This window comes from Alternaria triticimaculans (genome assembly GCF_023758025.1).
Source record: "Alternaria triticimaculans strain BMP 0046 chromosome Unknown scaffold_1, whole genome shotgun sequence".
In the NCBI taxonomy this organism is placed as follows: Eukaryota; Fungi; Ascomycota; class Dothideomycetes; order Pleosporales; family Pleosporaceae; genus Alternaria; species Alternaria triticimaculans.
In genome coordinates this window covers 275835-298263 of record NW_026055958.1, presented here as the reverse complement: position 1 = coordinate 298263, position 22429 = coordinate 275835, and the positions used below count along the sequence as shown (strand labels likewise).

Genomic DNA, 22429 nt, shown 5'->3' with positions numbered 1-22429 from the left:
GTAATTGGATACTCGCTGTCGATACTGACTGTGCTATGACGCTTTTACGAATGTAACACTGGAACGAATTCTTTGCGTAGAAGAAGCTAGCAGCTTCGTCGTGAAGTTGCGTGCATGTTCTCAGTAATGCAATGCCCGTAATTTTCGTATGTATCATAGGAGATAGTACGATGCAGTCTCGGGGGTTCAGCAGATGGGCGTAAATGCAGTTGCGCAACTCCGGTGGAATGCTAAGCAAGCTGTGTTTCTGAAGATCGACAGGGACACTCCTAGAAACAGTGCGCGATCGTCGTGCCGACTCCGTACTGTGATCTTTATTCGAACAACGGTGCGTTCTTTTACTGATCTGCCCGGTGAGCTGTAATGGTGTCGGCTGGGCGACTGTAGTTGGGCGTACAAGACCGAGTGCTGACGAAGCTTGGTTTCCCATAGCCGTAGATCTGTAGATCAAACTTAGTACGGACACAGAGTAAGAGAGTCGCGTGGATCGCTTCTTCTCTCGCACTTGGAAAGGGCATATGGGTGTCGCCTTCCCGGAGACCCTACGTATGCGCTGGAGGCAGTCATCAGGGAAGCATTCCAAGTCGGTGCGTTGGATGCATTGTTGATAGCCAAAGGGAATTATATTAGCTAACTGGAATCTTTCCAGTTCCCTAAGGATTTGAAGCATTCGCTTCTCGGTCTTGTCCGTTGCGACGACGAATTCGCTGTGTGAGCTGTACTTCCGACGCTCGACAAAGAAGCCGCGAGGTCACACCCCATAGCTTTGCATTGATTATCGAGGACTTTTCTTGTGCCATTGGATCTTCAGAGGATGTAAATGATATATAAGCCATCAGCATCAATATAACAAAGAGGGTGAGAATGTGAAGGGTTAGAGGCTGCTGGCCGGTTGAGCGACCCAGACAACCTTGGAACGCACGGACGGCTCACCAAGACACTCGTCTCGTCATTATGGACGAACTTTAGTCCGTCAACTCCCTGACATCACAACCTACAGCGCTGGCAGAGCACTTGCGATACAATGGTACTATCATGAGCATTCTCGTTTCTCTCGGGCGCCGCGAGCGCAGGACTAATTAGGTGACGACGAATGGCCGTCGCGTCATTGCCTCCCTAAACCAACTGTCGTCTACGTGCGTGTCATCGCACAGCAAGACGATATCTTGCTGTCATTCGTGTCATCATCAAAGACGGAGGCATCCCCTTGACACGCAAACCGAACGAAGCCGACACTCACCTCGGGATGTGGGCCACGTAGCGTTCACACCACCCGACGTGGAGATCAGGTTGCTCGGGACAATGCGACCCATACGGATAGTGACTGACCAAGTATTCGCAGCTCGGGTTAATTCTTCTAGAAGACCTAACGCACTATCATGCATCCACAAGATGGCGCCAAGTCTGGGGTCAAGTCCGGGGTGGAATCTGGGGTAAACACCTCATCAGTTGTACAGCCATCAACGGCTCTAGGTCTTGAAGGGGCTTGAGGCTCGCCAGGCCTGATTATATTATCATCTTGGCTCTTAACCTTAGGTAGCTAGGTCGACCGGCTCCACATCTTACTCTCGACTTCCAACGTCGCCATGACCCGAGGTCGTGGTGCATATTGTGCTGGACAGAGAGGTCAACAATGGGTGTACTGATGAGCTATAAAGACCAGTAACAACATGCTTAACAGAGTCGATCCTCAGCCAGGAACGCAGACACCACGACATCAACCATGATTGCCTTCAACACCATCATCGCATTCCTCCTCTCTTTCTCATCTTTCACCACCGGCAGTCCAACAGGGCGCCAGGAACCCACCTATCTCAACTGGAAGACCTTCAAAGCCAACGGCATCAACCTTGGTGGATGGCTTGCCCAAGAAGCCGTTATTGACCCAGCCTGGTGGTCGCAGAACTGCGGTACCACGACTGATGAGTGGACCTGCTGTGCCAAACTGGGATCGCAATGTGGCCCTGTACTAGAGCGTCGCTATGCTACGTTCATCACACCCGCCGATATCGACAAGCTGGCCACTGCCGGTGTGAACGTCTTGAGGATCCCCACAACCTACGCTGCATGGGTCAAGGTTCCTGGCAGTAACTTCTACAGCGGCGGCCAAACTCGGTTCTTCAAGAATATCGCATCTTACGCAATCGCAAAGTACGGCATGCACATCATCCTCGATATTCACTCGCTTCCAGGTGGAGTGAACGGTATGGGCTTTGGTGAAGGCGAAGGCCGCTTCGGTTGGTTCAATAACGCCACAAACCTCGACTATTCCCTACGCGCTGTCGACGCTGCACTGGCTTTCATTCAATCCTCTGGAACTCCACAATCATACACTTTAGAGCCGATCAACGAACCCGTGGACAATCGCGACATCACAACCTTCGGCACACCAGCCGCGTTGACAGACAACGGTGTCGCATGGGTACAGAGGTACATTGACGCGGCTATTACCAAAACAGCAGCCGTGAACAAGAACATACCCGTAATGTTCCAAGGCAGCTTCAGAGGTGAAGCGTTCTGGTCTCCCAAGTTCCCAGCGTCCACCAACCTTGTTTTCGACGTACACAACTACTATTTCGCTGGCCGCCCAACAGACTCTGATACCGTGAGCGCAGACATCTGCTCAGATGCCAAGGCATCGGCAGGAGATGGCAAGTTTCCTGTGTTCATCGGTGAATGGTCGATTGAGACGGTGGCGGACAACAAATTTGCAAATCGTCAGAAGAACTTGAACACCGGGCTGTACGCCTTTGCAAAGTATACTAGGGGTAGCGCTTACTGGACTGCGAAATTCTTTGGGAATGTGCCTGTTGCTGGCGAGGGGGTACAAGGAGACTATTGGAACTACTCGGCTTTTATCGATATGGGTATCGTTAAGCCTGGTGAAGGCGCAAAGTATTGCTCCTGAAGGTTTACATACGTAGATCAGCCCAGATATGACCTCATGTAGCAAAGAGACTACACTGAATCGTGTGGACGTAGTTATGTTCGACAGCTGGCTATATGAAGAATACATTCTCTCCTCATTCTTCCCTCCGATAATTCCCATACCTACCAGCAACCTAAATATATCAACATTAACGGCGTAGGATCCAACACAGCCGCAATGTAACAGACCGCCTTCCATAATTCGCTCAGCTTTCCATCAAGTCTCAATACCCTCCCCCTGTCCAAGCATTAGCATACCTGCTCACCACCAACACACAAATAGGACATGATACACTTACAAATCATCACATCAACCAACCTAGGTTTAACCTCCTCGACATCCTGATCAAGCAACACCTCCCACAGCTCCACCACGCTTTCCGCCGTCATCATGAACCAGCCAAAATACGGCCGTGGGCCCTGACCTCTTCTTCTTGGATGATGATCCGCAGCAACGTAGTCCACCTCGACACACTTAAGCCATCGCCGCTTGGTACTAGAGGACTTGCTGTGGCCGTGGTGTTGATAGTGATATCTCTGCACACTCTGCGTGGTTGCAACGTCGCTTGTGTTGTTGTCAACGGGTACGTTCGTTGTCTCATTCTCTTCCGGTAGAAAGCAAGGATCCATCAAAACGTCCGCGTCAGCGACAAGGAAGACACGCTCGCTTTTGTAGAAGTTCGGTGAGGGCACAGAATCTTCTGGTGGATTGACATACGTCTGGCGAAGCTGGTCGATAGTAAGACCATCGTACAGAGAAGCATCGGAACGGAAGTCTAGACGTAGGAGGGAGCGTAGGAGTTGAGATGTTGTCGGTGGCTCATCGTTTTGCGACTCAGGGAGGGATTTTTCGACGCCTCGCTGGATGGCTTCGATTAGGGATTCCCATTGCGATTGAGATTCTGGCGTGTAGCATGTGCGGTAGATGGTGTAGCCCCATTCGTGATAGGAGTACGGCTCCTCGGCTTGGCCGTCCGTTGTTATGATCAGGTCTCGTAGGATGTCTTTGGGTTGCTGGAGCATTGCGTTTGGACACGAGATAGTGTTGGTACGGAGGGTGCGGGGTTACATATGTGGTGCTTATGTTGGAAAAACAGTTAACTGGGAAATTGGCGGCATGCGCAAATTTATACTTGCCTGGGTATATTCGAAGGATCATTTAGGTTCAAGGCAACAACGGCACTAACTTCTTACGAGCTTGTTAGATGAAACTGTTTTGTTGACTGGACTTTGCTCTTGGAATAAGTCTTGTACATTGAATATCCACATATACATGAGACAGAACAAATGAAGAAGCCTTCGTAGATGCGAAGGCTTGTAAAGTATCGTCTCAGGTGTTGCAATCCTCCGTGGTCTCGATCAAGACCTCATGAGTCAGTAACCACCATCGCGACTACATTCTCCTACCGCCCGCGAGCGTTAACCTGCCCAGGTGTTCATTATGCCTACATCATGGAAGTAAGTAGAGGCTGTCATGCATACCGTGGCAAGTACCCACCTGCGAAATCACCCTTTTTCCTCAAAGCCTCCCTCACCTCATTCTCTCTGCGTATCCGCTCTTCCTTCTCCCTATTCTCCTTGCGTATCCGCTCTTCCTTCTCCTCTTTCTCCCTCTGCTTCCTCGCCTTCTTCTCGGCCTTCTTCTCTTCCTTGGCCACCTTTGCTTCCTTCTCCTTCATCATCTTCTGGAACCCATCATACCAACTAGCATTGCCACTATCTGATCTATGTATGCTGTCTTTGCCCAGCACACGATCAGTCTTATCTTGCTGCCTTTTACGGCCGCGGTCCCACACTTGCCACATGTAGGGATCGTTCTCTAGTCCTGGTGGTGGTGTAAGCTGGCGCGGCTGTAGATTCTTCCGGGGTCGGTTCGTGCGCTGAAAGTAGGCTTCTGGGGTTATCTCACAGCCAGGGAAGATAAGACTGGAGGTAGTAGAAAAGGTGGGTGATATGTTACGTGGTTCGGGTTGAAGGAAAGTTGAGGAATACTCTTGCAGGTGAATGTTCGGAACAGATTGTGTGGGGGTGGTGCGTTGATAAGGGCTAAAGGACCTCTCTGACCGAGCGGTGGTTTGTTGCTCATCTGGTGCGGTTGCATCTGTACTGGCCCCTTCATTCGCGCTTCGCTTTCCTTTCACCCAAGACAGGGGCCTGACAAACCCAAGTGGCAGATACTTTCCCAACGAGGGTTCTGAGTCACGGCGGATAACCTTCTTCTTGAGCTTCCGAGTCTCTTTCGAGTCTCGTGATGGAAGCACAGTGCTTGGTGCGATGGATTGAGATCGAGAGTTCTTTTGCGACCGGGCATGAAAAACGGGCGGACACCAGTATCCGGACATACCCATAAGCCCGACTGGGGTTTCTGAAGAAGGAGAGGTTGTAGAAGACATAGAGGATGATGAGGGTGCCTGACCTGCAGGCTGATGCGCAGCGCGTTGGGTAGAGTGACGTGGTACAAATGTATGCCAGTCGGGTTCATCTTCTTCAATAAAACGAGATGCGTTGTAAGTATGTATGTTCGTACTGGGGCTGCCAGCAGGCCATTCGTGAACGTCGATGACTGAGTCCTCGTAGTCTTCTAAACTCAGAGCGTGCGACAGGTAGGACTGTTTATCGGTGGCTTGCACTACCTGTCTGGGTTCATCAGTTGCATATTTTGGTCTTCCTGATATTTCTATATCAGAGGATCGCTTACGTTAGGGCTCTCCGGCTCCAACCCAGCCTCCTCATCAGCCCAACGCACCCAAGCTCTTTGTTCCGTCATCCGCGACATCATGCTTGCTGCATCGTTGACTTCCTCCTTCTCTTTGTTAGTGTAGAGTTCTTGTTCCGACTTGCTGGTCATCTCCCTCTGCCACATTTCCTCGAGAGTCAACCTGGGACTGTCCCCAACCATATCCCCATGTATCATCTGCGTCCTGCGTCGTATCGTTTTTATCGCCTTTCCGATCTCTTTCGTGGCATTTAGATAAACCGCATCATCGTGGAAATGCACGGAGACTTCCCAGCCCAGTTCCTTAAGACCCTTGAGTATACGTATTTCGGAGGGGACAGGGTCGTCAAGCACGTAGGTGAACAGCGGGTCGCAAGCTTCGATGGATTGCGCGGGTGGCTGGACTAGATATGGCATCTTCTACAAGCGTCGTGTGGCGTTGAGAAATTAGCAGATGTCATGAGGCTTTGTACGCTGTCGGGTGCATTCATCGTCGAGGTAACTGGCTACTGATGTCAATATTTTTCCCATACTTCACGCTCAGTATTTTCACAATCCAGATATGTCATTGCCAAAAACTCCGACCCTTGAATGTTCAACAGGGCGAAGACATGTTGGTATTGAATATGTCTATTGGGTATCATATGCTGTTATCGTCGGCGCAACACCATTCCATGGAACGTCGTTATCGTTGGCCGTTCAATCCTCTTATGCGATAGAGCCAGCTTCTAGACGCTCTGAAGCAAAGTTTTGAGGTACGGTATCCTGTAACGCGCGGTTCGCAGTCTCAGGACGTGATGCGCCGATTACGGCGAAGGCGTGAAGGTTGCAGAGTCACAGATTCGCTTTCCACATAGTTCCTATCACGGATGTGAGCAACCATCAAACGCGTGTATGCTCGTTGTATGAGTCGCGATGAAGTTTGTGTATTTGGTGTAGGGTGAGGAGTTGATGCTCAGGGAGGGCTCAAAACCATATCTTGATCAGCTCCTCTGACACGGCAGACGGAGTGAGAACGCCAGACTCGGTGATGATGCCGGAGATCAGGTCGGGTGGCTGGTTCAGGTTAGCGGATGGGGTCATAATTGAAGTAAGCAGAGCGTACCGTAAAGTCGACAGCGTCATGAGCGTCGAGCGGAACGACGGTCGATCTCTGCTTCGCAGTCATGTCTGCGATGGCTTCGTCAAAGACATTCCGTTGCTCTTCGTCGCTCTTGGGCTTGTGTTCCGCCTTGTGTTCTTCTGCGACCTTGAAGTCGAGTACCTTCTGCTCGATGGGCAGATCGAACTGGCTGAGTGGATATAGCCTAACGAACTTGTGGCTCTCGGCGACCACGTAGAAGGGCTTTCCTTTGCTCTTAGCCAGTACGCCCAACTGGTACGTGCCCATGCGCGATATGATGCCACCGTTCTCGACGACGCCTTCAGCTCCGACAATGACCATATCGACTTTACCCAGTGAGTAGGCGACGGCCGAATCTGGAATTGTGGCGACTGGTACATTGTGCTCTCGGAGGTCGGCGACAGTCTGGAGGCCCTCTTTCGCATCTGACGAGCTTGACGAGGGCAAGACGTATATGACCTTGAACCGGAGAGTGCTCGACTCGGCGGCCGTTCGCAGTAGCGCACCCACTACTCGCGATCCTCCATTTGTGAGCACCGTGCCGCCGTCACGGATGAAGTGCTTGCCGAAACTCGCGATCTTCTCCCTGCTCTGTTTCGCACGGTCCACGAACAGCTTGCCGTTGGAGAGCAGGTGGTTGCGTATCGCGCGGAAGTCGTCGTCGGGGCCGAGGTTCAGGCTCGCCGGGCGGTTGAGCGTCGTGATGAGGTAGCGCTGGAAGAGATCTGTGCCGGCGGAGAGGGAGATTGGGTTCGCGATGGAGGCCTTGAGGGCGGCCGTGTGGCGTTCGAGCAGGTCGAGTGTCTCTGCGACGGTCGAGACGGAGCTCTGCGCGATGGCTTCTACGAGCGCCTCGATGGCCGCGACGGGCATGGTGAGTTCCGGGTCATCTTTGAGGATGCGGCGGTATGTCGCTACAATGTCGAACGTCGACTGTGTCTTGACTCCTGATTCGGTGCTCATCTTGGCGGTTGGTTGCAGCGTGTCGTTCCCGTCAACTTTTTGGCCTGCAACATTTTGGAGGGGTGCTTCGCGATTGAGTCATTCGCCAAGATTGGGGGGCTAGCTCGTCATCCCTCCCCAGGCGTTCACCCTTCGACGCGCCAAATCACTCTTGCCATGACTTTACACTACTGCATGAGTCTCATTGTATTCATCTCATACCCTGCTGCTCTGGAATCTAGGAACTGCCAGACGACTGCTTTTACCCACTTCAACACCATGGCAAGGATCCATCCGCAATCGCCTTCACTGCTTTGGTATGAAGCGTTTGGTGTAATGCTCTGTTTGCAACGGAATCTGCAATAGTCGGATGCCACTCACCCGTAACGATGACCATGCCCGCTATGTTACGATACGTTGACCAAACTCACCCTCCGCTGTGACTGTACATTACTTGAAGAGCCAGACTCACTCAACGCCAACACATAGTTTCCGATCTTCGGTGTTCTCACTGATAATACTTTCACTTTAGCAAACAATTGATTACATTCGTCTACGGTTACCTTTTAGCAATCAAAAGGCCGCAAGGTATCTCACTGGCAAAGCTACACCTACTAACTACAACAACCAATACTGCTCCTAGGAAAGTTACGATGCCGTACATCATCTATGTGCCTGGAGTCCTGCAACCCTACATCACCAACGATCCGAGGATCTACATGGACTGTTCCAAGATCTTCGAGTGGGAATGCGAATCACGACCCTTCTGCGATGCATTCTGCAAGGCGTTCCGGCAAGACGAGGATGCGCAGTTCCTGTCCGAAAGGCGTCGCGGCCAACTTGAAGCCTACTGGATCGAGGAGCTCGAGCGGCGGATCAAGCTGAACAAAGGACTTGACCCACTGAAGGAGGGCAAACCACTGTCAACTGAAGCCGCAGTCGAACATCTGGCGGAGCATGACATCGATAAGAGTGTGTTGCCCGAGATCAAAGACCGGGAGGAAGGTGCACTCTGATAGCTGGTGGGTCTATATGGCAGTCACAGCCTTCATCACCGATTGCCATGTCTGGTACGTTCTCACCTTCTTGTTTTTGGGCCTTGCTAAATCGAGTAGTAAATAATCAACATCAAGCCTTTTGCGCTTGTGACCTAACACGCTTAACGACCACATTAAACTGTTTTTACATTCTTTAGTCTCAACGGAGGCGGTATCCATTTACAGTTCCCTTTTTATCACAAAACGCAACAGCGTACTGTTGCGCCAATCCGAAAATGCCCTCACTTTGCGACCCATCGGAGTATCTGTCCAGTCAGCAGATACCACCAAGGCCGTCTATCAACTTCATCCCCTACGACCCCATTTCCATTGAGATACCTATGGAGGCCTTCTACCGCGAGTACCGGGTAGATTCACCGGGAAGGATAGTGAAGTATCGCTATGTTACTACGCCATCTGCCGTGGCGTGCAGAATCACAGTCGTTTCGCTTTCTACCATCATAAACTGGCGGGCGGGTATCTCCGAACTGGCACCTCCGGGTGCTCTCTTCAACAAAACAGATGGTCTGTACTATCAAGACGAGGTCGTTCCGTCACAAGGCCAAACGCCACCCGACAACAAGCCATCATTCGAGTCATTTGTTCGACGAGTAAACTCACACGCTCCTACTACCGTACGGAATCCACTGACGGCTCATGACGAAGCTCAGTCCGCCCCCGACGGCAAGCCAACGTTCGAGTCATGTGTTCGACGACTGAAGTTACATTTTTCGACTGCTGTACAGCATCCGCCGATGTCTCATGCCGAAACTCAGTCCGCCCCCGGCTTCGTAGCAGGCCATGTCCAACGCACTGCGGAAGGTCCCTTGTCCGACGAGCAACTCCATCCGACTCCTTCAGGCAAGGAAGAAGGCTACAAAGCCGCCGAAAAAGGTCCCTCAAGTTATGCGCCGCAGTCGGCAGGAAGATCTCTCGACGAGGAAGTTATTGGACACAACTGGGTTAAGCCCGGGCCAGGAAGGAAGCGCGCGCATGGATCAACGACTACACCACCCGGTTTACGACGTGGCAGGAGTGCAGTCGGTGAAGGATCTCGCGAATGACCGGCCCAGGAAGCAACGTGCGTTGCATACAAATGATCTTGGGCGTGTGAGTTCATTGGAAAAAGAGGTTGCATAGGAGATGAAGCTGGGCGAGCAAGATGTCGACGGAGTGTGTTGTGATCAACACCTGGGCATGTCTTGCACATACGAATTCAAACGTCTACACACTGCATTTTCATGTCTGATGATTACCCAGCCCTTTTTGATGTAAAATGACGATGTGGTCGATGCGGCAATTGTTCACTATGTGCAGTAACCGTCCAATTCGTCTCTCAAACAGACGCTCAGCTAGATAGAACAGCAATCACTTAGCGTGGCTGCAGACAGACCAACAGACAGAATAGGCCTGTATAAGTGTTAGCGAATCATCGCGATACCTGATGCGGCTGTGTCTGGCGATGACGCACCTTGCACGGCACTCGCGGGTCTGCCCGTGGATCCACAGCGCTCAACGTCATATGCCTGCGCCAATGGAGCAGGAGTTTTCAGAAGACCCTGAGCCTGTCCGCAGCAAGCACGCGACCTCTTACCTAAACGAGCGTCACCAAAACAGGGCGCGAAGCCTGCGGCATAGGACATTTTCTCTTATAACCATATATGCAATCGTCGAAACAAGAACCGTTTTATCTAAACATCTTTCGCCAACGACTTCAACCGCAATTTGAGTGTCGCTCCCATCTCCAGTCAACCCATCATCAACAACATGGCCATACTATCAGACATCGCCTCAAAAGTAAAAAACACACGACTCGTTCCACCCACCGAAGACGAACTATCCGCGGCCAAAGAAACCAATCAAAATCTATCTCCCTCTCAAACCCAAAAAAGACAACGACCAATCCTCGAGATAACTTCCTACGACCGCTTCACACCACCATCTCCTAAACCAGACTTAGAATACGACTGCCGCGTAACAGAGAACCCATCCCGCCAAATACGAAAGACATGCACGGGGCTCGACTCGACGCTACAAGACGAGCTCATGCAGCGCGAGTCTTTCAGTGACACAGTGGCCCGCGCCGAGGAGGATATCAAACGGCTCATGGAAATCAAGGATGTAAGAGCTAGTAGGGAAGAGGAAGTAGCGATAGTACGAGTGGGGTGTCTATGTGGGAGCGGACATCACAGAAGCGTGGCTTTTGCGGAGCAATTGGGCAAAGTGAAGTGGAGTGAGGATGATAGTTGGGAGGTTAGAGTTGTGCATAGGGATTTGACGAAGGGAGTGGAGGAGATGAAGAGGGTGAGGGGGGAGGAGAGTGGGAAGGAGGAGAGAGATAGGAGGGCGGATGGGGAGAAAGCTGGGGGGTGAGGTGTTGAGACGGGGGTGGATGGAAGGGGTATTGCGATATAACATTATCACGGCGTTGCCTATCACCCAGCATTCTTGGGCAAAGCTCAGCCCCGAGATAACCAAGCATGCCTCGGAAGCACTACCGCAGTCATCCCATCAGTCTCTCCACCCGTAGTCGCCTTCGCATCAGCACCGTCAGCACCACCGCCTCTCAGCTCTCCCGACAGACGTTCCTTGTCCTCATCTTCATCATCTTCTCCTATAACCTCATGAACATCCGAAAAAGGATCAAGCAGCCCCGGCATCTCCCTCATCTGCTCTTCAGCCCACTTCCTCATCCTCTTCTCCTCCCTAGGACCGTGCTCAATCCTCAGCCTCAGCTCATCACTTCCAACCCACGTATCCTTACCCCAAACCCGCCAGTGCGCTTTCTTCGCGCTGTTCAAAACAGATTCCAGCCTACTTTTCTCAGCAACCGCCTCCGCCTCAGCCTTCTTCTTCTCATCCTCCCCGTTAATCCTCAGCCCAGTTTCCCTCTGCCAAATGACCCAAATATCGTCGTCCCACGTATTCTTCCTAGCAAGTTTTTCATATTTGGCAAACCACTTCTCCATCTTGGGCAGCGAGCGGTCGGTGTTGTAGAGGCGCCAGCCCCATGCCGCACAGTCTTTTGCAATGGCGGCGTTGCGCGTTGTGAGGGTAGCTGAGGAGGCGGGGGTGAGGAGGATGTATTGGGCTGTTGTGGTGGGGTGGCGGTTGTAGTGGAGGACGTAGGAGGTGGAGCGGTAGTAGGGTGGGATTTTGAGGATGAGGACCATGGTTGCTGTTGTTCGTTGGGTTTTGCTTTGGTAGCGGAGTATGGATAGAGGGGAGTTAGATGGGGACTGAGGTTTAAAGTGCTACGGTGGTCAACGAGAGGTAGAGGAAATTGTTACTCTTCACCGATTGAATGCCCAAATCGTGAAAGCTCTCTCTCATTACGCACTCGGAGCATTCACGCACTTATATGTGACCTTTTGCGTCTTTCCAATACCATCGGGCGCAGATCAACTATACGAGTGAAAGTACACTGTGCATTGAAGTCACCAACCCCGAACGTGAACGCACAGAGACTGCATGGAATCTCTAACACGTACTCGCGTTTTCCCACCCACTTGCACAAGTCTCACTCTTCGGCAACCTCATACATCCAGCCAAAATGAATAACCGCCATTCACACAAAATACAATACCTCATCCACCCACCCCGAAGAACCGTCGTCTTCACCACAGACAACCCTTTGATAGCAGACGTCCTAAGGAAGCGTCACAATTGGCTTGGCCGCGTCACAGAAGGTAGCACGCTTCCAGCGTGTATCAGCACTTCATGTATACGGGAGCTTGATGATGGTAACGTTCTGATCGATCATGAGGTTGCAAATGGTGATCTCCTTGCAGCAGATATACGGTCTCTGCTCGTACGCAAAGGGTTTGTGGAACCGGATTTACGCTTTGTTGGGCGTATGATACGGTCTCAGTCTAAGAGAGAGGTTGTGCCTCCGAAATGCACGGATATAGCGGCTGGTGATGAAGACGAGGTTGATATCTGGAGCGACGATGGGTTGGATGAGGCCAAGGAGGATATAGGTGTTCAGGAAAAAGATATTGTGGACGTGGATAGAGGAGAGAAAGATTCTTAGGAGAAAGGTGGTTTAGACGAGCCTGCCACAGCGGAATCTTGATGCAGAGGGGTCAGGTGACTACATAGTGCTCTTGATCTGCTGAAATGGAATGTATTGTATATTTTAGGCTTTCAAATGAAACGAGTGCCGGGAGGAGACAAGGATCTGGGTATCGCTGAAACAAAGGAACAGAAGATGATGTAGCTGGCAGGCCTATATAGACCAGCCGGCTTTCTTCTTAGCGGCCTTGGTGGTCATGGTGGGTTCCGAGGGTGGCGGCGGCTTGATATCCTTGAGATCTGGTAGCGGGTCGTTGTCCCTTATCTCCAGTATAGTCATCTGTGCAGCTAATGTCGACTGTCCATCTGCAATCGTGTCGCTAGGAGCAGACACATCGTCGCCTACCGGACCACCTTCAAGAGAAACGCCACCGTCTTCTTCATCTTCAACTTCGTCATCATCGCCTGCCTCGTCACCCTCATCGTCGTCGTCAGCCTCTGCGCCGGCGGCGACATCTCCAGCGTCGCCATCGATACCATGCTCTTTCATGTACAATTCTAGTTCCTTGGCCATCTTTTTGCTGAAGCCGGAAGCTTGAACTTCAACATCTAACCGCTTGACGAGCTTCTTTGTGGCATCCTTGAAAAAAGGACCCGGCTCGTCGCTCGTGAAGCCAAAACGGCGATCGAAGAAGCGCTTTATGCAAGCCACATCGCGGTCAAAGTAGTATTCGGCATTGGCATGATCGATGGAGACCATTTGCGGGAAATCGATGAGGGTTGGCACCAGTGACAAACTGCCGTCTTTTTCTGTTCTCTCTTCAACTAGAATGTTGAACTCGTTGAAGTCACCATGAATGAGACCGTGCTGCGCGAGGCGAACGATAATGGCGAGCAGCTCCCCGTAGAGCTCCTGTGGGTTACCGACCTTTGAGATTTGACGCATAGGGAAGGCATCGATGAGGCTCATGACGACGGTGTGTCTGTTCTGACCAATGGGCTCGGGTACAGGGAATCCCTCTGCTCGTAGGGCCTTCATGAATTCGAACTCTTTCAGAGCAGCGAGGCGCGACATGTACATCCATGAACCACCCTGGCGATTCCGCAGGTAGTCGCGGTTCGCCTTGACGGTACGGAAAGAAATGCGACCCAGACGGTGGATTTTGAGCACCAGTTGCCTGCCCGTCTCATCTGCGCAGACTATGATATCCGACTCTTTGCCTATGCCGATCTGGTTGCCGACTGAGTAGACGGTCGAGGCCTTTTGGTGTGTGTGGAGGGCGAGGTAGTCGAGACCGCCATACGTGAGTCGGTAGCCGTCGTACTTTGCGTTGCGGACTTTGGCGATGAGGCCGATCTTGGCGAGGTTGGAGATGCAACGGTGGACGCCGTCGCCTGAGCGGATGGCGGCGATCTGAGCAATCAGGGGGGTTGGCACGATTTCATGGTTGCGGCTGCCCATCTCTGTCTATCATCTTCATCAGCGTTAGTCCCCCACTACGTTCGGAAAGCCTGCGGGCGGGCGCATACCGCAGTGAGAACACGCCAATCATCGGCGGACAGGTACCGAATATTCTTGACGTTGAGCTTCATGGTAGTTGCCTGGGTGGCCTATCGGCGTCGTGTGGTGGTGGTTTTCGGGGTTGTATGCGGCAACAATATTTTTTGGCGGGAGGTTCTGAGGGAGCGGGCGCTCATCATCGGCGGACGGGGCTTGGCCCTAGCGCGGCGGAAGTGGTACGCGAAGCAAGAGCTGCCTCATCGACATCAACCTATTACCACTCCCCACTCGACTTGCCTCTCGCTCTTCCGACCCATTTGAGCGCCGCATCTACATCTCCCAGCACCCCGAATCTCCTTCCACCGTCGCTATCGACGCCGCTTCATCCCGACACATAGACACACTTCGCCGCTTGCCCTAGCTACACATCATCAACATGGCGAAGGACGACGAGAAGAAGCCCACGGCCGCCGACAAGGGCAAGGGCAAGGCGCCCGTGAGCAATGACGCGGACAAGAGCAAGGACGCAAAGCCAGATCTTGAGGACAAGAAGGGCGGTGTTGCGACAACTGGCGGTATGTCTGGTCCCCGGCACGGCGCCGATGGCTATCGTCATGGACTTGCACTGATGACAAACCACAGAGGAGCTCAGCGAGGAAGACCAACAGCTGAAGAGCGACCTTGACATGCTGGCTGAGCGGATACTGGTAAGCTGCTGCGACGATGGCTGGTCCCCGCAACATGCGCTGACCTCTTGTGTTTACTAGGGTTCCGACACCAGCCTCTACAAGCCCGCCCTCGAACAGATCAAGGAATTCATCAAGACATCGACGAGCTCCATGACAGCCGTGCCGAAGCCGCTCAAGTTCCTCCGACCACACTACGAGAATCTAGAGAAGGCCTACGCATCATGGCCAGCAGGCGAGAACAAGGTGCGCAGACACGCCCACACTCTATGCACGCCACCATGCTAACGAACACAGCGCTCGCTCGCCGACATGATGTCTGTTCTGGGAATGACGTATTCCGATGAGGACCGCCTAGACTGCCTCAAATACCGCCTCGAGGCCCCCTCCACAGATCTCGGCTCATGGGGCCATGAGTACATGCGCCACCTTGCGCTTGAGATTGGCACAGAATACCAGAACCGCCTGAACGACGAGAAGTCCACCGACGACGTCACCGACCTCGCCTCGAACCTCGTCCCCTTCTTCCTCAAGCACAACGCAGAGGCTGATGCCGTTGATATCCTGTCTGAGCTGGAGATGATTGATCAGATTGAGCAGTACATTGACGAGAACACATACTCGAGGGTGGCTCTATACATGGTCAGGTAGGATATGCCCCCATTTTGCCTGCAGCACCGACACTAACACGCGCAGCAACGTGCCCCTACTCACCTACCCAGACAACGACAAGTTCCTCCGTACCACGTACCGAATCTACGCCAAATACAAGCAGTACACACAGGCAATCGTCATCGCGATACGATTACACGAGACCGATCTCATTATTGAAGCTTTCAACGCCACCAAGGACAAGTCGATCCGGAGACAAATGGCCTACCTATGTGGCCGACAACGGATATGGCTCGACGTCTCCGAAGACGACGATGCCGAGCTCCAGGAGTGCATCAACAACACACGGCTACCCGACCACTTTAAGGCGCTGGGCAAGGAGCTTAACATTCTCGACCCCAAGACCCCTGACGACATCTACAAGACACATCTGGAGAGCAGCAGGACGGCCGGTCTCACCAATACCGATTCCGCCAGACACAACCTTGCTTCCGCCTTCGTCAACGCCTTTGTCAATGCCGGTTACGCCAATGATAAGCTCATGCTTAACGAGAACACAAAGCAGAGCTGGGTGTGGAAGACCAAGGAGGAGGGCATGCTGTCAACAACAGCGTCTCTGGGTATGCTCATGCTCTGGGACGTAGAAGAGGGTCTCGATAAGGTCGATCCCTTCACACACGTCGAAGATGACATGGTCAAGGCCGGCGCTATGCTTGCTACCGGTATCTTCAATTCGGGCGTGCGCATGGACTCAGACCCTGCCATGGCTCTCTTGGGTGATGAGGACAACATCAATTCCAAGAACAAGAACATCCGTTTGGCTTCCATCATGGGTCTCGGTCTTGCTTACGCCGGGTCTAATAAGGAAGACCTTTTGGACGTTCTGCTGCCGATTGTCAGCGACACAAGCCTCGACATGCAGCTCTCTGCCATGGCAGCGCTGTCGCTTGGTATGATCTTTGTTGGTTCGGCCAACGGAGATGTCACTGATGCCCTGATGAACACGCTCTTGGACGAAGACCGAACGAAGCAGCTCAAGGACAAGTGGACCCGATTCATGGCTCTTGGTCTTGCGCTACTCTTCTTCGGTCAGCAAGAAGAAGTCGATGTCATTCTGGAGACCTTGAAGGCGCTTGATCACCCCATGGCCAAGTCTGCCTCTGTGCTCACCGAGGTATGCGCATGGGCAGGTACCGGTGCTGTCCTGAAGATCCAACAGTTGCTCCACATCTGCAACGAGCACATCGAGGATGAGAACGAGGAGAAGAAGGGTGATGAGCTACTTCAGTCTTACGCTGTTATCGGTCTATCATTAGTCGCCATGGGCGAGGACGTCGGCCAAGAGATGATCCTCCGCACTCTCGGCCACCTGATGCACTACGGCGAGGCTAACATCCGCAAGGCTGTGCCGCTCGCTCTAGGGCTCATCAGCCCTAGCAACCCTCAGATGAAGGTTTACGACACTCTTTCTCGTTACTCTCACGACAACGACAACGATGTCGCCATCAACGCCATCTTCGCCATGGGCCTTTGCGGTGCTGGTACCAACAACGCCCGTCTTGCACAACTTCTCCGGCAATTGGCTAGCTACTACCACCGTGATCCCAACGCTCTTTTCATGGTTCGCATAGCTCAAGGTCTGCTGCACGCAGGCAAGGGCACGCTGTCTTTCAACCCATTTCACACTGACCGTCAGGTCTTGTCCCGTGTGGCAGCGTCGGGTCTTCTCACCGTACTTGTGTCTCTCATCGACGCCAAGTCATTTGTGGCTGGAGACTCACACTACCTACTCTACTACCTCGCTACCGCCATATCGCCGCGCTTCCTCATTACACTCGATGAGGACCTCAAGCCGCTGACAGTCAACGTCCGTGTTGGTCAAGCAGTAGACATTGTTGGCCAAGCCGGTCGGCCGAAGACCATTACTGGATGGCAAACACAGAGCACGCCGGTGTTGCTGGCGCATGGTGAGCGGGCGGAGCTGGAAGACGAGAAGTATCTCAGCCTGACCAATGTGTTGGAGGGTGTGGTCATCTTGCGAAAGGTATGATATTCCAATATACATGACTTCGAGGGTGCCGTACTAACATTACATGCAGAACCCAGAGTGGGAGGACTGAACGATTGCAGTAAAAAGGTGGAAAGAAAGAAGCGTCGTCAGTGACACCCCGCAGAGCATAGGGAGGGCCTGCACCAAGGATTTTGGCATTCTAATAGCATTACGGTCACTGCCTCAACCCTTGTTCTGATAGGACAAGGAGTCCAAGGGGTACACCGTTGTATATATAGATGTGCAAGAGCAATGAACTGAAATGAAATCATTCATACAAAGTCTCGTTCCAGCCACTCCGGATGAATGTATGCAGTAGTGATGGAGTCGGAACGCACGTACTATCTATCCTCCTACCTTTAACTAGGCACAAAGTTAGACTCAAGATGTTTGACTATCCCCGTTCTACGGCCATCACCGCGTGGCCACGATCATTACTACTACTATTGCCGTTCTCACGCTATTGCATTTCATCCTGTACACTGATCCGAATCTCATGACACGCTCCTATACTTATCTCTCCTACTTCATCGCATAGCCGCGAGTCTAAAAAGAAGATCAAAATCTACAAGCACCGTGTGGATCGAACACACGTCTTCCGCAATCAAGGTGCCTAGCCTGCTGCAGACACAGCACCCAGATGCAGCGATGGGAAATCTTCCACAAAGCAGTACGGTCAAGTACTAGGAAGCCTGTCAAGATCTTGCGCGGACGTCTTACCACTGGACTAGGTGCTCTGTCGCAGCCCTCTTCGATCGATTGGGCGATTAAACAGGGTGTAGCGCAAGGTCAGCCTCGTTACCTTCTTTACTTTGAAGACGTACCAAGACGGCCGGGTTGAGAGGCAAGCATTGCATGAACAGCAGAGAAGTAGACACGAACATGAATATGAGCCGGAAGAAGATCTATTATACGACGAACTATCGAAACTACGACAAATCCGACCATAGACCTAGCCACCACTGCTGAAACCTGCCCTTGCCATCGATGAGAAAGAGATACATTGAATAACCCACTAAGATCCTTTTGGTTCGCTGGCTTGCCCAGATGCTAACAGATACTTCTAAAATGTGAAAGAAGCCGCCCAAATATATCGATCGAAAGGAAAACGCGAGACTGGAGTGTCGATGGGAAGGATATGTTCAGGATGTTGGCGCCAAGAACAAAGTATTAGGGCCCAAAGACATGAAGGTCAGAGCGAGCGGCAGGAAAGAACGACAAGAGTATCGTGCTGTAGCGTGTTGATATAGTGCGGCCTTCGTAAAGTATATGATCGGTGCCAAAAGAAGTCTCCAAGAAGATGTGGCTGGAGGATGTTGAAGAAGCGATCATGAAGAATAGTGCGTGCACGACGAGTAGATCGAAGGTCGACGTGGAAAGGGCGGTACACGCTTAGTCGTTGCGGCTGGGTGAAGTAGACTTGTCATCAGCTTTGACGGGAGTGGCGGGGTTGGTCTTGACGTCAAGGCCGCTCTCAGAAACGCCGTCCTCGCTCTTGATGGGTCCACCCTGCGGCATGTAGTATGAGCGGGCAGGGCCGAGGGTGGATGGCACTGGCGGTGACCATGGCTGGCGCTGGCCGCGCATGAACATCTCGAACTCGTTGGCGTGGCCCGCAGGTATCGGGGAGACGGAGAGGTATCGGTCAGGCGTGCCTAGCGCCCTAGCCTGAGCAACACCGACCTCGTACTCCGCAGCACGGAAGACACGGCCAGCTGCGGTCTGCTGCTTGAGCATCTTCTGCTCGTGAGTATCGGAAAAGCGGATCTGGATGAGATGCTCTTCGCCGCCGGGCTTGGATACAGGGGTGTTGTTGAACTCCTTGATGACCTCGTCGCAGATGTCGCGGGACTCGAAGCTAGAGATGGTCAGCAACGATCAAAATGGCAACACCACGATGACTTACCGAGCGAAGCCGACACCCCGACCAGTACCAGAAGAGTCACGAAGGATCCTGCTCGAGCAGACCTTGTGAGGCGCGAAGATGGAGGCGAGTTCCTGTATGTTGTAAGTGACTTGTCACCAGGGTTGAGGCGAAGTATCATACATGCTCGTTCATGTTCTTTGGAATGTTGGATACGTAAAGATTGGTGTTGCACTCGTCGGCGAACTTCTTGAGCTTTGAGTAGAAGGATTCCTGGGAAGAGTCAGTACAGGCCATCGTGCATCAGAGTGGCTGCAACGTACCCGAGCAAAGCTGACCTCATATCCGAGGTAGTGGAAGCCACGGATGCAGTCTTCAGCGTCTTCGAAGTTGTGGTACTTGATGAAGCCGAAACTGCGAAGCATAGTTAGTAATTGAAACGTTGTGATGGGTAGTGAAGCGCTTACCCCTTGCACAGGTTGGTCTTCAGGTCGATGATGGACTTTGAGCTCTGGATGTCTCCAAAACGCTTGCCCCACAGGTGAAGCATCTCATCTGTGGTCTCGGGAAGCAGACCTCTAATGTAAACGTTGGTCTCGCCAGTCTTGTTCTCCAGGCTACGGTCGAGTGGCTTGTGCGGGGAGCTAGGAGCGGGGATAGCCCGGGGAATGGGGGGCTCCTGGTGCACTAACGCCAGTAGATTGGGAGGCAACGTGGGCATGGTTTGCTGCTTCGGGATGGGCGCAATGACCTGGTAGGGATGGGCCAACTGGGAAGGCGAAGGGGTAGCACTGCTGGAGTAGAGGGCGTTTGGCGAACGGTCCATGATGGCGGTGTTGTTGCCGTAACGATGGTACATACCACCACTGCCGTAAGGCGTGCCTGGGTTGTCGTTCTCGTTGGAGGAGATGGAGTCCCGGCGTGGCGTCATGAGAGATGGCATCTCGGAAGAGGACATGCGAGCAGCCCATGCTGGTGGCATAGCGTTGTTGTCGATGACAGCTTGGCCATATTGGTAAGCTGCCTGCTGGACGTATGCACCGGTGTGGTTGTACATGTTTGGGGAAGCCGCCATGGCAGTCTGTTGCTGGGCACCAGGCATCATCTGGTACATAGATCCAAGGACCTGCTGGTTGGGAACCCAAAGTCCTTGACCGTTGGAGAGAGGGATGTTGCCGTAGTCGGAGGAGCCACCTGACAGAGCGGAGCTCGCAGACTTGGAGGTAGCGGACGAACCATACGAGGCGTGCATGTTGAGAGCTGCCATATTGCCCGTCAGACCTTGCATACCATTATCACCGTGGGGGGACATGGGCAGACCTCGGGGGAGGTATTGGGCGGACCCATGACCTTGGCCGTGCTGGTTGTAGTTGTTGAGCATGTGTTGTCCCTTGTAGCCCGCGTTGGGGGCCGCGTAGTTTTGCTGACGACCGTTGGTAGCCATTGCAGTGAGCTTCGAAGTGACACTGATCAGAAGACGAGTGAAAAGATCGGCAAGGTATCCGGGACCGAAGCTTGAAGTCGCGAGCAAGAGTACGCAGGCCAAAAGGTACGAGCCTGAGGAGGGTTGCGGCGAAGGGTCTCAACAACGGACGCGACGACAGACTGAGATGCAGAGAGGAACGTTGCTCTGCTCAGAAGATTAACTTTTGTCATTAGAGGAGGCTGGGGTACGGCCTAGCAAATTTGCTCGGTGATCGATGAGTGTGAGGAAAGCAGACCTCGCAAGCGATTGCGGGGGAGGAGCTCATTGGATGCGGCGGTGTCCGGGCGGGGAGTGGAGAGAATAAGATGGGATGATGAAAGGGACTTACTGGGTCGTAGATATCAAACTTTCGCAATGTGCGGGACTGGTAGTGACTCCAAAGCTGCCGAGGCGTCAGTATCGGTGTGCTGCACAAGAATGATGGACGGCGTCGGGACGGATGACTGACCTGGGAAAAGCTACAAAGAATGTGGCCACTGATGCGTATTGGTGAGAAAAGTGAAGAAGAGTGAAGAAGAGAAGGAGAGGAATGGCGGAATGAGGCAAGCTGTTGTACCCGAAGATGGCGTCTGGGCGTAGCAGCTTAGGGAAAGAGCACTCGCGATGGGACGTCGGTGGAAACCCACAAGCGACGTGAGAAAGGAAGCCCCAATCTGACAGAGGGAAGTCGCGAAGAAGAACCATGACGGCGAACAGAGAGGCTCACCTTCCCAATGACTCCGCCTCGAGGAGGAACAGACGCACTACAACACAGCGCCACCCGAACTCTTGCACTTTGGATACCGTCGCTTCTCTATCTGGAAACTGCCTAGTAATATAGTGAAAAAGCTGTTGGAATAGTGATGTCAGATCAGGCTTGCGGGCGAAGCTACGGGGCTTTGGGTTGTCCCCGTCGCCGTGATGGGAAGAGCACTGCACTTATACATCGACTGCAAGCAAGGACGCACATGCTGGATGGATGCACCGAGAGTACGGTATGGCGAACGCTGCAAGCATAACATCCTGCATCAAGTGGTGTACTCGTCGCGCCTCCTCAGGATGCAGCCATACCTTTCTCGGAGCAGTGTGTGTAGCATACAAATGACGAGGCGTTCGTGTGGAGTCTGGCTGCCACTTGCTGCAGCCAACTTTTCACCGTGACAACGGCCAATGCAGTTATATCGCCCTTGCAGCAAGGCTGAGCAGTATCTTGGAATGACGTTGGGCAACAGACGTCATTGTCTGTTGCTACGTGAACGTCCCAACCGGGGCAGTTGCGATGATTCTGGCGCGCATGCTTCTGTCAAGGGGACTCGACCTGTCGTTTCCTCACCTCCACACTTCAACTGGGCACACGCAACGACCCAACTCGAGACATGCGCAGGTCTTGATTGAATACTGTCTGGTCTGCTTTGCGATTAGTAGGGCTACACAGACAGGGGGATACTCTTACAGCGCTTTGCAGCCAGACTTCCGCCATGCCATAATAGA

The 22429-nt window shown here is 52.7% G+C and overlaps 9 protein-coding genes across 9 annotated transcripts; 4 read left to right on the top strand and 5 right to left on the bottom strand.

Annotated features, from left to right (window-relative positions):
• Window positions 1-1723: 1723 nt before the first annotated feature.
• Window positions 1724-2908, top strand: J4E78_000094 (uncharacterized protein; the record flags this gene model as incomplete). The annotated part of the gene is made up of 1 exon (XM_049360760.1): window positions 1724-2908. One exon carries the CDS (start codon window positions 1724-1726, stop codon window positions 2906-2908), a length of 1185 nt encoding a protein of 394 aa, XP_049226043.1.
• Window positions 2909-3152: 244 nt separating this feature from the next.
• Window positions 3153-6061, bottom strand: J4E78_000093 (uncharacterized protein; the record flags this gene model as incomplete). The annotated part of the gene is made up of 6 exons (XM_049360759.1): window positions 3153-3166; window positions 3228-3932; window positions 4427-4854; window positions 4993-5284; window positions 5456-5561; window positions 5627-6061. The coding sequence occupies 6 exons, from the start codon at window positions 6059-6061 to the stop codon at window positions 3153-3155; spliced, it is 1980 nt and encodes a 659-aa protein (XP_049226042.1).
• Window positions 6062-6610: 549 nt separating this feature from the next.
• Window positions 6611-7730, bottom strand: J4E78_000092 (uncharacterized protein; the record flags this gene model as incomplete). Its single annotated transcript, XM_049360758.1, has 2 exons — window positions 6611-6700; window positions 6750-7730. The coding sequence occupies 2 exons, from the start codon at window positions 7728-7730 to the stop codon at window positions 6611-6613; spliced, it is 1071 nt and encodes a 356-aa protein (XP_049226041.1).
• Window positions 7731-7988: 258 nt separating this feature from the next.
• J4E78_000091 (uncharacterized protein) lies at window positions 7989-8725 on the top strand (the record flags this gene model as incomplete). The annotated part of the gene is made up of 2 exons (XM_049360757.1): window positions 7989-8026; window positions 8353-8725. 2 exons carry the CDS (start codon window positions 7989-7991, stop codon window positions 8723-8725), a joined length of 411 nt encoding a protein of 136 aa, XP_049226040.1.
• A 257-nt stretch (window positions 8726-8982) lies between these two features.
• Window positions 8983-9810, top strand: J4E78_000090 (uncharacterized protein; the record flags this gene model as incomplete). The annotated part of the gene is made up of 1 exon (XM_049360756.1): window positions 8983-9810. One exon carries the CDS (start codon window positions 8983-8985, stop codon window positions 9808-9810), a length of 828 nt encoding a protein of 275 aa, XP_049226039.1.
• Window positions 9811-11205: 1395 nt separating this feature from the next.
• Window positions 11206-11919, bottom strand: J4E78_000089 (uncharacterized protein; the record flags this gene model as incomplete). Its single annotated transcript, XM_049360755.1, has 1 exon — window positions 11206-11919. The coding sequence occupies one exon, from the start codon at window positions 11917-11919 to the stop codon at window positions 11206-11208; it is 714 nt and encodes a 237-aa protein (XP_049226038.1).
• A 1055-nt stretch (window positions 11920-12974) lies between these two features.
• On the bottom strand, window positions 12975-14353 carry J4E78_000088 (uncharacterized protein; the record flags this gene model as incomplete). The annotated part of the gene is made up of 2 exons (XM_049360754.1): window positions 12975-14228; window positions 14291-14353. The coding sequence occupies 2 exons, from the start codon at window positions 14351-14353 to the stop codon at window positions 12975-12977; spliced, it is 1317 nt and encodes a 438-aa protein (XP_049226037.1).
• A 344-nt stretch (window positions 14354-14697) lies between these two features.
• On the top strand, window positions 14698-17679 carry RPN1 (proteasome regulatory particle base subunit; the record flags this gene model as incomplete). Its single annotated transcript, XM_049360753.1, has 6 exons — window positions 14698-14836; window positions 14904-14968; window positions 15029-15193; window positions 15245-15594; window positions 15644-17603; window positions 17659-17679. The coding sequence occupies 6 exons, from the start codon at window positions 14698-14700 to the stop codon at window positions 17677-17679; spliced, it is 2700 nt and encodes an 899-aa protein (XP_049226036.1).
• A 1322-nt stretch (window positions 17680-19001) lies between these two features.
• On the bottom strand, window positions 19002-20917 carry J4E78_000086 (uncharacterized protein; the record flags this gene model as incomplete). Its single annotated transcript, XM_049360752.1, has 5 exons — window positions 19002-19467; window positions 19516-19607; window positions 19657-19746; window positions 19797-19887; window positions 19941-20917. The coding sequence occupies 5 exons, from the start codon at window positions 20915-20917 to the stop codon at window positions 19002-19004; spliced, it is 1716 nt and encodes a 571-aa protein (XP_049226035.1).
• Window positions 20918-22429: the final 1512 nt, after the last annotated feature.